The sequence below is a fragment of the Lissotriton helveticus genome, chromosome 6 (assembly GCF_964261635.1).
Source record: "Lissotriton helveticus chromosome 6, aLisHel1.1, whole genome shotgun sequence".
Lineage (NCBI taxonomy): Eukaryota > Metazoa > Chordata > Amphibia > Caudata > Salamandridae > Lissotriton > Lissotriton helveticus.
The window spans coordinates 1,133,134,202-1,133,148,269 of record NC_136067.1 but is presented as its reverse complement, the minus strand read 5'-3'; the positions used below and the strand labels follow the sequence as shown (position 1 = coordinate 1,133,148,269).

The following is a 14,068-nucleotide window of genomic DNA, read 5'->3' as shown; positions in this document are numbered from 1 at the left end:
TCTGAAAGAAACAGGTTAGTGTTAGATTCCTTACCTTAGAATAGATACCCCAGCAATACCAGCCCCGGTGGTGGGTCTGCAGACCAAGATCACACCAGAAAGTCCTGGAGAACGGAACGGCCGAAAAAGCCATCTCTCCAGACTTGGCTGTCCAGGCAGTAGCGTCTTGCAAACGTGTGCAGCGAGGCCCACGTAGCTGCCTGACAGATGTCCTGCAAGGGGTCTCCCCGACCCAGGGCAGTAGTAGCCGCCGTGGCCCGAGTGGAACGGGAAAACAATGCTCAGCCCAACAGGGGGCTTCTTTTTAGTCAAGGAGTAACAGACCTTGATGCAAAACACGACCCACCGAGAGATGGTCCGTTTGTGCACCGCCCGTCCCTTCTTCGCGCCCACGTAAACAACAAAGAGCTGGTCATCCACCCAGAACTGGCGTGTGCGATCAAGGTAGAAGGAGAGCGCACGTTTCGGATCCAGACGGTGGAGCCTCTCTTCCTCTTTCGAGGGATGCGGAGGCGGAAAGAAGGTGGGCAAGGTGATGGACTGCCCGACGTGAAAGGCTGTAACCACCTTGGGCAGGAAAGAAGGACGCGTTCTTAAAACAACTTTGTCCGGATGGACAGAGAGGAAAGGAGGTTTAGAAGATAGAGCCTGGAGCTCACTCACTCTCCTGGCAGAGGTGATGGCAACCAGGAATGCAGTCTTGAGAGTCAGAAGACAAAGAGGGCAATTGTGAAGTGGCTCGAAAGGAGCGCACATCAGATAGGTAAGAGCAAGGTTCAAGTCCCACTGAGGCATCACAAAAGGAACAGGAGGAAACACGTGCGTGATGCCCTTCAAGAATCTATTCACAACAGGGGACTTGAAAAGAGAGGGCTGATCAGGAAGCCTCAAGAAGGCAGAAATGGCAGAGAGGTAGCCCTTAAGAGTGCCCAGAGCAGTGCCCTGCTGGGCAAGAGAAAGAAGGAAGAGGAGAACCTCTGAAAGGGGGGCAGAGAGAGGATCCACAGCCTTTGCTGTGCACCATGCCACAAATTTGTTCCACCTGCAGGCATATACCGATTTGTGGAGGGAAGCCTGGCTGCCAGAATGACTTCACAGACTTCAGGAGGCCAGTCAAATGGCCTCAACTGCCGCCGCTCAATATCCAAGCATGGAGGTGGAGGCTGCAGGCTGGACAGGTTCGGGTGGAGGACCGTCCCCTGCTGCTGCGACAAAAGGTCCTCCTGAAGAGGCAAACGAATCGGGGGATCAAATCGGGGGATCGACTGACATGCTGAGTAGCTCGGGATACCAGTATCTTCGTGCCCAGTCCGGAGCCACAAGGATGACTTGGGCCTGGTCTCGCCTGATCTTCTTCAGCACTCTGGGTAGAAGTGGTATAGGTGGAAAGGCGTACAACAGACCGCAGCTCCACTCGCGATGAAAAGCGTCGCTGAGCGAGTGCCGCCTTGGAAATTCCAACGCGCAGAAAAATCGAAAAAAGTTAGTCAAAAAGTGACTAAGAAGTACTGCTCTTCCCGGATCTGCGCTTGCTGGCACGGAAAAAAGAAGAATTGACATCAGCTCGTGAGGGCGGCGTCTAAGTACACCGACGACGTCATCCCGGCGACCACGACGGAACGCGGAGCCGCAAACGACGCCTACCGACATGCAGGGGTACTGCTACGCAAAACTTTCCGGATCCAGTCTGACGGATCTCTCCAAAAAACACCGGCCTCTTCTGCATTCCTTTCCCAAAAAATAGCAATTGGCTGTAAATCATCAGAAGAACACACACAGTTTGTGTCCCCTATGGAAACATATTGACATTAGCTTTCAGACCCAATCTCCTCCTATACACATTTTTGTTTCACCAGTCCTCAAACTCCAGAAGTTGTTGTACCTGATCTATATAATTCTCTGCCTTCCTGAAAAGAGCAACAAGAACGAGTCTAGTTCAATATATTCAACTCTGTATCAAGGAATTCAGTGGCTAACTGCACCTCTAAATTAAAAACCGAGCATGAAGCGGCTCTCTGTCCCCTGCCCATCAAAAAATTCAATGGAAGCACAAGCCTCCCCACCTCCCACATTTAAGTTATTCACAGATAGCTCTGCATGCAATTTCCCTTGTGCTGGCAAGAACGAAGCACAGGAGCGAGAGAGAAGTAGATAGTCTTCAGCATTTGAATGTAATAGGCACACTGACGCGCCACTAGACCTGGTGCCATTAGTTTCACCTATGCTTGAGCTTTGGTTCGGTTTTGAAGACCGAAACAAAATCTTTACTTTAAATAAGCTTCTTTGACTACCTATATTTTCACCAGATTAGCCACAATTTTCTGCCTGGGTTCCTCGAGATGCTTCATGGGTTATTTGATTTGTGAACTCTAGTAACAAGAAAGTTAATAGTAGGATGTTATGGCTTTGACCATAAAACTTTATTAATCACATTCACGTATCAAACTGACCTGATCCCGAAGTTTGTCAACGTCTGCAACAATGAACACCAGCTGTCGAGTTGAAATGAAGGTTGAAGCCTGCATTTCAGTAGAAGGTACACTGCCCTGGTCTTCACTAGTATACTGGTTTAATGAGGCAGAAGAATCTCTGCTACTGAGCGACAAAGGCTTTTTTTCTTTAGTGACATCAGTTGACGTTGCCTTCAGTGAAAGCTGAAAGATAAAATTTGTTTGGAATCAATTCTCAGGTGAAAATCCCTTTCAACAAAGTATTGGAAAATGATGATACTAGAGACCCAACTGTGTTAGACAGATGAGCTTAATTTAAATGTTTGTGTTGCAGTTAATAAGAGTGTTTGCATTTGCCCAGATCATAATACTGTCCTAGAATCACAAATACATTTCTGAAAAGTCCATACAGCAACAAAATTTTCCAAGATGCAAATTCCACTTTTACCTTACAGTGAAACAATTATCCTTGGAGTAAAAATAATAATTTAGTGATAATTGTAAGTCTTTCACAGAAAACTGATTTCCTGGGATTATTCTCTGAATAATTCCATCAGTAAAAATACTAAAAAAAAACACTTCTGTTTATTCTAGCAGAGTTTATGTTAGAATATTGGTTGTCATAAATTGATAATGAAGTGTGAATATGCCCTTTATTATTTTTACAGTTTTACTCTTAAAATTTGTAATTAAAAAAATATATTTTTTATTTCCACTTAGAAATACATATTGGCATCCCATTTCCTCAATGAAAATGCTCATGTGACATTCCTTCTGCACTACAACTGTGTAAATTGACTTGAAATGGCAAAATAATAATGCTTACATTCTAAGGTGAAATTAAATAAACACCAAATTTAACAGCAACCATCCCATACATAATCTGCTGCAACTTCTGACGATGTACAGCACTTTCTCACTGGCTGCTGCAATGGTATTTCTATTGCATGCACTGAACGTTTTGTGTGTCGATTCGTGTTCCGTAACATTAAACACAGTTTGAGCAATTACCTTGAGTGTAACATTATCAGTTATGTACTTTCTCCACATCCAATCCAAGGTCACATGCTAATATAATGTCTGTTCTGATAAATTCAGAAAGTCTTATATTACATTCAATGTGACCCTGCCACAAGGTAGTAAAGGAGCGGGTACATTTACAGCTAGTTTCCTAAATCTCTATAGGTGCTCCTTAGAGACGGTGGTTTATTTTAATTTAACAGCAAAAATGCTACGCAGCAGTGGAAATCCAACAGTCACCAGTTAAAAGCATATCTCAAATATGACCATTTGCATAGTTAAGACTCAACTTGCTATTTGAGGGACCAACTGGTCAAATTTCTTTCTTGGTAAAAAGCATTTATTTCTTTCATTCATTCTTTACTCAGTTTTTTTTAATAGAACCATAAAATACAATACATCTATAAGAAGCAATAATATATACAAAAGGCATACAGCATAAAACGAAGGCTGAGAGACACTTGCAGAATTTCAGTCCGTGGAATTCCGCGGAGTAACATAAAAACTCCACAAGATTCTGTGGAAATCTGCCAAAGAGCGGAAAATGCACTGCACATTGGTCGCGCTCCAATTTTTGCACCAGTAGTGCGTTCTTCCCTAAAAAAATCAGTGCGACCGGCACCACACTATTTTTTAGTAAATTCTGCTGCTTTTTGAGTAGAAAACTACTTGAGAAGAAGCCCTTTGGCGGCGAACGCTAGTGACCGCCCACATTAGAAAATCATACCAGAAAACATCCTAGCAACTGGAAATTCTGCTAGGGGACGCCAAATCCCGCTCGCACTGGCTAGCTTGCTTGCTGGAGCCTCACGTTTTTCCCATTGTCATTGCGTCACTCGAACGGGAAAAACAATTCTGCTATGTGGCAATTGGTAGAATTTGGCCGGAACTCCTCATTACAAGAATTAAAAATTCTGCTTGGGCCTGATAAAAACAATCAATCATATCAGAGCTTGACTATAACAGTATACTTAAAATCAAGATACAAAAACCAATTGGAAAGGAAAGGATAATGAAATTCACTTCTCTAATGTAAATGGCATAAAAACACGATAAAAAATATAATGTACTGATAAAATGCTGCATAAAGGAGCAAATTATTTATGTGGGGTCCTTCAAGTTATTTATTTTAACAGCACCAGATAAAACGCAAGCTATATAAAAACAAGTGCGCTGATCAGCGAGTAACTGCAGGTTTTACCTGATTTAAATGTTTCCCTGCTCAAATTTTTTTTTACAGCAAATGCCTATAACATGAACAAAACATTATAAAATGGAGAGTAGCCTGTTTGGAGTCACAGATACAAAGTACTGGAGAAAAAGTCCTTATGTCATCCCCTGGGTACCGAATGTAAGGGTAAAAACATTTTAAGCTTGAACCTAGTTCAGGACAGAAGCCAATGGTTCATTAAGTGACTAATGTGAAGTAAAGAGGGCGAAGGTTTCAAAGTTAAATATATTCGGACAGACGATTTGGCTAGTTCGAGACTCTCTGCTGATCCATGAGAAGTCCATTAATGTATGGTTAATCCAAACGAAACTACTTTTTATTTTCAGGACGGTCAAAAAATATCTGGGCGCTCGTGTTCCGTAAAATAATTCCTAATAAACGATGAACATACAAGTCTGTTTGCGGGTGTTAGGCTAAATAATCCTTAATTAGAAAGTGAATTAACTCAGTTTCTGGCTTAAGCTTGACCGAAATCCAGCACAATAGTGAGCGGCAATGAATTAGGGAAATAACCTTTTCGTGGGCTATTAACAAGACGGAGCTATTAAGAAAAGATTATAATCTCCTCCAAAACAAATTCTCAACAGTTTTCAAAAATGATATATTAGCAGACCCCAAATTTCACTTCCATAAGAGGATATGGTTATACATTTCGACTTATAAGTCTTCAGCATAGCCTTTAAGGACTCGTGACCTAGCCTAGTGTCGAAGTCGAAAATAGAAGAGTTTGAACTTGAGAAGTGTGCTTGATGTCAAAAGTTATGTTCAAGAGTTAAATGAATCAAATACCAGTACTAGGTGGAAAAAGGAGACCAAACTTTACTAAATGTATTGTCCTTTACTTTAAACACTCAGGATTTAATTGCTATGGGCCCTATCACTATTACATGAGATATTTTTAAGTTGTTCCTGAGATCTAAAGAATCCATAAAAGTGAGGAAGAAATCCAACAAGTCCTGCAAGCCTAACACCATTCCGTCAAGAAAAGGGTTCTCCACATAAAATAACGCAGAAAATAGACGCCTTCCAGCATATGGCATGTTCTCTTTGCTCAAGACTAGGGTGCTTTCCAATTGATTTATATAGAAGGTGAAAAGGAATTGAGCAAAAATACATAGAACCCCTCGATTTTACTTAAACGACTGAGCATTAACCTCCTGAGCCGTACCTTACTGAAGCAGAGGTTCGACTGGAGGTCACACAAGAAATAAACAATATTAGGACGAACATCTAAAGAAATCATGATGCTCCACAATTTATCACTAGTCACTCTAACAAAGCTATGGGATCAATTAGCGAGATATGCCTGTAGCAACAGCAATCGTTCTTGTTTCCTTTTTTGAAAACAGGTACAATTATGGACTGTGACTATGACTTGGGAATGCATAACTCGTTGCACATTGACATCTGATCTAAACAGGTTGGAGGGTACACCATCAGGGCCAGGGGCTTTGCTTTTGGAGGATGCAGTTATGGCATCTGTAATCTCCTTTAACACTACATGAAGGTTTGTCTCGCCCTTGGCCTTTTGAGGGAGAGGGCTCGATACCACGGTGGTGGGAAGATCATATAACCCCAAATACAAAAGAGTTACGCCCTACTTACTGATTTTAGGTGTGGGACAAGGGGGAAACCAAAACAAAGCACACACGTGATATCCAACACAACCGATTTATCTTCTTCAACAGCTCAAAGTGCACAGTGGGCTGGCCAAAAACGTTTGGTTTTTGGTTACCTTCATGTTTTTATTCATTATTAACATTGATGAATACATACTGCCATACTTTCCAGTTTACATATCCAAAATATTATATTCAGTTATTTTAACCATATAATGCTGGGGGTCGTGTAACTAGTTAGCATGGAGGAGTCTCCCTTCAAAATGGATAACCCACTTGTCCAGGGTGAATGTTGAGTGGAGAGGTGTAGTGCAGCGGCCAGGGCAGCTGACTTCGGAGCACAGGGTTCAAGGTTCGATCCCCGGCTCTGGCGGCAGCTCAGCTCAGCACCATGTGACTCTGGGCAATAGCTCACTTAATTTCCACGACGGCCCCCAGCGCCTTGAGACCCGTAAGGGTGAGTAGTTTGCACTTTACAAATACGGATAATGTGCAAGCACATTGTAAGGCTCTCAAAGGATGGAAAATGGGCAGTATAAGAGCTTCCCAAAAAATGGCACACTTTTTAAGGCCACTGGTATGTACTAATTGAGTCACATTGATTGGGGTGCTCTTAGTAGTGCGGGCGGACAATCTTACCTGGGCTGCTTGCTGCTGTGGGCCCTCGCTGGTGTTGCCGTTGGGACGTGGGGATATTCGCCGCTGGTCTCCCCCGCTGCAGCTGCCTTTCCTGATCCCAGTGCGCGGCCGCCGAGGGGGGAGACTACATCTCCCAGGAGTCCTTGCGGCCGGACGCCGCATATGCCCATTTCGCGCCCGGTGGCGCCCAAAAGACCGTCAGAGCTCCTGCGTCGCGGGTGGCGCTGGGCTAAGCTCGGGCACAGGGCAGGCCGTCTGTGGCCATCAGGGGCTAAAAGAGGCTGGGCTGGGCCACCTCTTTTATGTTTTTATCAGGTCAACATAGCTACTGAAAGGTACTGTTTTGCGCTACTAGTTCTTGAGTATTTCCCCTAAATTCTATATTTGCTTTGTACGAACATTCGCCAGCCATCTTGGGCCTGCGCCGTGGGCAATTTACTGGCGAAACTTGTAATTTGAAAATGGTCAGAAAACGGGGAAACAAAAACTTGATGGACAATACATGTAATACTTTGGACACATATTTAGTAAAAGCAGTAAGTGTTTTGTCCAAAGAAATTGACCGTACGGAGAGAAGTTTATCGATGGGTACAAATGCAGGGTTCGGTGATAAATCTGAGGAAGATTCCAATTTGGTGAATGTAGAAGATGTAACCAATATTGGGTCACCCCTTATTGTGGAAGATTTAATCAGTAACGTTGATAATGTAGATGACATCATTGAAGAACCCTCTCGTATTTCAAATACTCCCACCTTATCTATACTGGTTACCTCACTCAATGTATCCCCCACACCCCCACCAAAGGTCACAGGCACTAGGAAAAAAACTATTGGGCAGGGAAACACCAAGGCAAAGATAGATAAGAAATACCCTACCCGAGTCAGCGTAGTACATACAAATTTGGATTCTCATGTTGTTCCCAAAACTATGAACAAAGAAGACATTTTTGATAAGATAGTAGTACTGCTTAGGCCGCTGCACGATAGATTAGATAATATAGCCAAAGAGGTTCACAAACTTAGTGGGTGCCTTGAGAAAATCTATGTTAGAATTGAGAAAGGTAATGCGGGGGCAGGCGTAAATGGAGAGGGTCCCAAATTGAACATTGACAGTGGTTGTAACATACCCACAATTAGTATAAACAAACAACCTAATGGAAAGTTACCCAAAGGGAATCTTAATCATAGGAAAGTATCCAAAGAAAATCCCCAGCCGACAAAAGATCAGCACGCTGCCACAATTCAATGCGTAAAGGATCAAAGGGAGGAATCAGATATAGGGAATGGAAATTACCCTGTAACAGACACATCTGAATTAGGAAACATCAACATCACATCTTCTAATATAAATATAGCACCCCATCCATTAACCTTCCTCCTGAGTGTGGGGCTTATGTGGCAGTTCTGGTGAACGTGCCTAAACTGGGGAAAGAACAACAGGAAAATCACACAGCACTTAAAAATAAAACTCTACACTGGTTATCCAGGAACTGTGGCTTCCCGCTGAAGGACGCAAATTAGATATTACTAACGCAGCGGGAGGGATGGATTGGTCCCCTCAAGAAAAAATTCGAGGGAGACTGCATTATTATGAATTTCAAATCTCCGGTGTGGGCGAGGAACACGCTAGTCGCTCCCCCACCATCTGAATGGGAATATAATACATCCCTTTAACCACTTGGATACTTTTATAGACATCTTATGACGAAGTCTGACCAGGGTGGTATCACTTATAATTCCAACCTAAAACATCAGACACACTTACCTGTATTGACACTATTGCGCCCAAGTATTCCCTTATTCAATAGATTCTAGCTACTAAGTTCTATGGAGGACAATGACTGACTCAAGATAGAGGAGGGTACACTACTAACATTAGATCTAATAGGGAGTCGGCCTACTATAGTCCATAAAAGAGTGCGAAAGGACAGTTTGCCACTTATTTCATCTAGTGGTCATCGGGATCTCAATGAACTCAAGCCCAATTATATTATAACCCTTGGAAATACATTACCATTATTAATTACAGGGGGGTTAACGGAAAACCAGATATTATCCAGTGCCGTATATTAGCACCCATAAATAATGAGAGCCCTAATACTCTACACTCAACTTATATGCTCAATACAGTTAATGTTCATGAAGGTTATACATTTATGACATGGAACATAGCAGGTCTTAACAGCAAACTAAATATACCATTTTGGACAGATCTCATTACATCAAATTACGATGTAATTTGTTTACAGGAGACCTGGTACAGAGACCCAATTTTTGTAGATGGTTACACCTCATATTGGATTAAAGCTGTTGATTCCACCTCAGGCAGGGTAAAGGGGGGCCTGTTGATACTTGTTTCAAATAAATTAGTCGAATGCAAAATTACAAGTTGTCAGTTAATGAGACTTAGATTTAATAGGGGCAAAGACTTACTTCTAATCAATTTTTATAACAATAATTTTAGTACTAATAGAGGATGGGCTATTTACGACATAGAAAAGGAAATAGATAAGGCACTGACAGTGCCAAATAGGCAAGTGACCATCCTCTGGATGGGAGACTTTAATGTCCAAATGTGTCCACTAGTCCACACTAACATTTGTGGCTTTACAAAGGGCCACACCTCAGAGGAAGATGTCGATTTTATGCACTTCCCTCATGGTGAATACGGTACAGCATTAAACTCTATGTTAGCTAAATATGATCTTGAACTTTTAAGTTGCACCAAGAATAGAAACAATATTATATGTCCAACTTTCACCGGTAGGGGTGCTTCTCCAACTATAGATCATGTTTTGTTATCATGCAATAGTGATTACATCAATTTATGGATCACGGAACAGGTGGTCAGTGACCATAATAGTATTTCGCTAGCCCGGTTATGTTGGGGGAATAAACAACCTGTTAACTCAAATTGCATTACTGATATCATCCCTATAAGACCAAACGGCATGAGGTTAAAGTGGGCAGGCGTCGACCCGATTAAAACACAAAAGGAAGTTATCGTTAACTGCAAACAGGAAATAGACCACTGTTTAAGCGAGGAGGCTGATTCAAGTTCCCTGATTTCCAATTTTCTTAAGATCAACGCATTCATAGAAGGGCTTTTTACAAAAAAGTACAGTTCCAGGAAACAGACACATACAGGTTGGTTTAATAAGAGTTGTACTCAGGCCCTCTATAACCTGAAGATAGCACTAGGAATTAAATCCCGTAATAAAGAGCATATCAGAGAATTGCGCTTCAACTATAAGCGGATTATTGGGGTCCGGAAAAAAGAATTGCAAGATGAAGCTTGAGATAAATTTAGTCTAGCGGCAGCTACTAAAAACAGTAAACTGTTCTGGGAGACAGTCAATTGCCCGTTCCTAAAGGATGATAGTGAACCAGACCTCACTTCACATGTAAATAGCGCTGCGTGGATTGAACATTATACATTAATTTTGAACCCTGATAGGATTAATATTAATCTATCATTCGACTCCACCTGGCCCATATTACCCTTATCCATAAATATAGAAGAGGTTTATGAAGGGCTAGAAGATAGTAAAGGGGTCAAGGCCCCAGGGCCTGATGGGGTGCCCATCGATCTTTATAAGGATGAAATGGATCTATGGGCCCCGATTTTAGCAAGGATTTTTAACGCAGCTGCAGAAGGCCAGTTTCCGCCAACATGGGGCCAATCATTAATTATCCCCCTTTTTAAAAAAGGTTCTAAATCCGAGGCCTGCAATTATCGACACATATCATTGCTAAACTCGTCAATCAAAATAATGAGTAGAGTCATGCTGAGAAGGCTTGAAGCGTGGGCTGAAGACAACACAATCCTCTCACCAGCCCAATATGGGTTTAGGAAGGGTTTAGGCACACTGGAACAGTGTGTTAACCTGGACCTTCTTATTGGTAAATACACAATGGGTAAAGGGGGTAAATTGTTTTTATGTTTCGCGGACCTTAGCAGCGCCTTTGACCTCGTGGACCACCAAATACTATGGCAAATCTCATTGGACACCGGCGCCCGAAAGAAATTGTATATGTTTTGACAAGGGTCTACGAGAAACTGCCTAGCAAAGTGCACTACGGCCCAGCAGGTGAATGTACCCCCCTGTTTAAAGTTAAAAGGGGCATCCGACAGGGGTGCGTACTTGCTCCACTTTTGTTTACACGGTTTATTAATCAGGTGGATGCAGTACTAAAAAACATTCCTACTGATGCCCCCTTGATTGAGGGCCAGGCTGTCCCAATTTTATTATATGCAGATTATGCGGTTTTATTATCACGAACCCCTATTGGCCTTCAGCGTCTTATTGACAATTTTACACTTTTTATTAATGACAGGAAACTCAGAATTAACAAATCTAAGACATTTGTAATGTCATGTGGAATTACTTCAACTAAACCTGGAAAGGCTTTTTATTTGGAAGGAACAAAAATGCAATCAGTTAAATCTTTTTGTTATCTTGGTGTAACACTTGCAGGAAATGGGAAATGGTTACATGAATATGCCAATATACGCCATAAAATGAGCCGAAATACCAATAGTATTTTTAGATTTTCTGCAAAAGTGGGAGCACGAAGAGTTAAAGACATGGTGGCTATATATAACGCTAGATGTGTATCCTCTGCACTCTACGGTGCAGGAGTCTGGGGCCATCATTATAATCAGTCATTATAGCAAGACGAAAATAACTTTCTCAAACGCTTGCTGAGTGCCCCTCCATCGGCTTCTACAGAGCTAATACACCAGGAAGTGGGCTTAAATTATATCTCAGATTCGGCAACACTTCGCCCGCTCTCATTATGGCGCTCCATTTGGACAAAAGATGAAGCCATATTTACACAACGCATTACCAAAGATTGTCTGAAGCTCAATTATTGTTTACGTATTCCTTGGCTGAGCTTCATTCACCACTGGTTTAGTCTCTTATTTAATTGCAATATTTTTATTGAACCAGAATATGTGGCCATAATTGCCAAAAGAGAGCTTAAGGAAACATTTTTGGCCCATAAACGGGAGACAAGAGAGAGATTAACTAGGCTACAATCTACTGTTCTATTTTATGAGCAATTAAATCTTAAAATGGTTTTCAACCATATCTAGATGCTGTAACAATAACCTCACATTGTTTTGTCTTGACACATTTAAGGCTAGGGATTGTTCACCATCTTGTGGCTTTTCCGACTATGAAAATAAGCACTAGTTTGCCATGCCCATGCGACAACATGTCGAAGCAAAGTTCCTGTCATTTTTTAATGTTTTGTAAATTTTTTTACTTTTTAAGGAAATTTTATCTGAAACCGTTGTTTTTAAAATACCACTTTCAATCCACTAAAAATGCTATGAGGTTAGTATTTTCTTTGGAAAGTTCGGATGTCTGCTTTTTTGTGGCATCTTATATTCTAAAGTGTATTGCTGCTAGGAAATCAATTGTTCTATAAAGCTTATTATTTCTTGAGCTTCCTATTCTTAGGTATTTTGCACATTATGCTTAATTTGCACAAAAGATGTTAAATTTGCATGCGACATCTTGGCGCGATTTGCACATAGACATGCAATGTTAATTATTATAACTCTGTATGTCGTATGCACTACTCTCTTTATATATGTCACTTTATAGCGCAATTAGCACATGATCAATAATGTTAATACTCGTAATTCGCTATTACTATTAGAATTGTCTGATAAATTTGTGAAAGGCCTTATTATTCTGCTAAGGACTAAATATCTGAGGGTGACTATTGTAGGTTATGAACATTGTATATTATTAGCACAAGACACCTTTTCGCAAAATTTATTCATATCTTGAATATTGTTATCCTGTATAATTTTGTACCTATCTTCCCTTTTATGAGTTCTCCTTTGCAAAGCAATATTGTTAAGTATGAAATGGAGGTTGAAATCTTTTTATGTATTTGATGTATGGCTATATGGTTGTTTTACACACCGAATAAAGCTTTGAAATTGAATTGATTCCATGCCTCTTGTTGCAGGGTTTTTCATATCTTTGATCACCAGATTGTAAGTTGGTGTGCGAGGCAACATATGACCTTACCATAGGGTCTTTTTGAACAAATACCCAATCAAATTCGGATGTGCTTTACAACAGGAGTGTTCAAACCACCTGCAAGAGCTAATGTAGATGGATTGCACTGTGGTGATCAACAGTTTCTGCACATTCTCACATTTGGATTTAAAAGAAGCATGGTTTTTCAAACATTAAAAAAAAAACTGCATTATACCACACAAATCTGTACAGAGTCCAATTTTCCGTTTCGACCGATTAAAAATGGTAAACACCCACCAGCAGCACTATTTGCTTTTTTTGAGGAAACCGGAATATGGAGATTTTAATTCGATTTATACTCCTTGAGCTCCCTCTGGCAAAAGAACAAGAAGAAACACTGCATGATGCTTCGCCATAACTCAATCCACCTCAGGCAAAAACAAGCTATGAGATTCACCATTTCCTTTGCCAGAGGAGTGGGAGACTATAGGCCTACCAGCTCTGCCACCTTCCAACAGATTTGTGTATGCAGAAAGAGGGCCACCGTAATCCAGGATACACTGTCTCCCACTTGGAAAAAAAACTGTCTCCTCTCATTTCAGATAGACTGGCACCAGCAGCTGATCAGGGGCCTGAGATTAGGCTGAGCAGGGATCTGTATAATCTGCAAGAAGTACTGCTAAACCAGCTTACATGCCACAGTTAAAGAAGGAAGAACAAGCCAGAGGGAAAAGGGCCCAGGCAATTTATTTCTTTAAAAAAAGGTACAGTCCTTTGTGTGCCCCTGGTTCTTGTTTCCACAAAGTAAACACATTTTTATTATATTTAGCAAGTCTTCAGTGCATAACCTCACACATTTTCAATATTCAGCACCCCTGAGTAGCGTTTTACCACATTGGGTGGCTGCAGTGCCCAAGCCCCTCTTCATGACCTAGACGTTTTGAAAATTCAGAAGTGCCCTACAACGCTTATGTACTGATATTTTCCAAGTAGGCTGCTTAAAATGTTGGGAACAAAATGTCAATCACCTCAGCACATGGGGGATTTCAACCAGACGATAATGTTCTCAGCGAATTAAGTGCCAATTTAGTTGTCATGTGTAC

General features: G+C 41.4%; 1 protein-coding gene across 1 annotated transcript in view; it reads right to left on the bottom strand.

Moving 5' to 3' along the window:
- Positions 1-14,068, bottom strand: part of COG2 (component of oligomeric golgi complex 2) — a 358,467-nt gene that overhangs the window by 103,828 nt on the left and 240,571 nt on the right. The window contains exon 13 of the mRNA XM_078648793.1: positions 2,451-2,654. Within this exon, the coding sequence (XP_078504919.1) occupies positions 2,451-2,654 (204 nt within the window). The remainder of the gene's footprint in view (positions 1-2,450; positions 2,655-14,068) is intronic.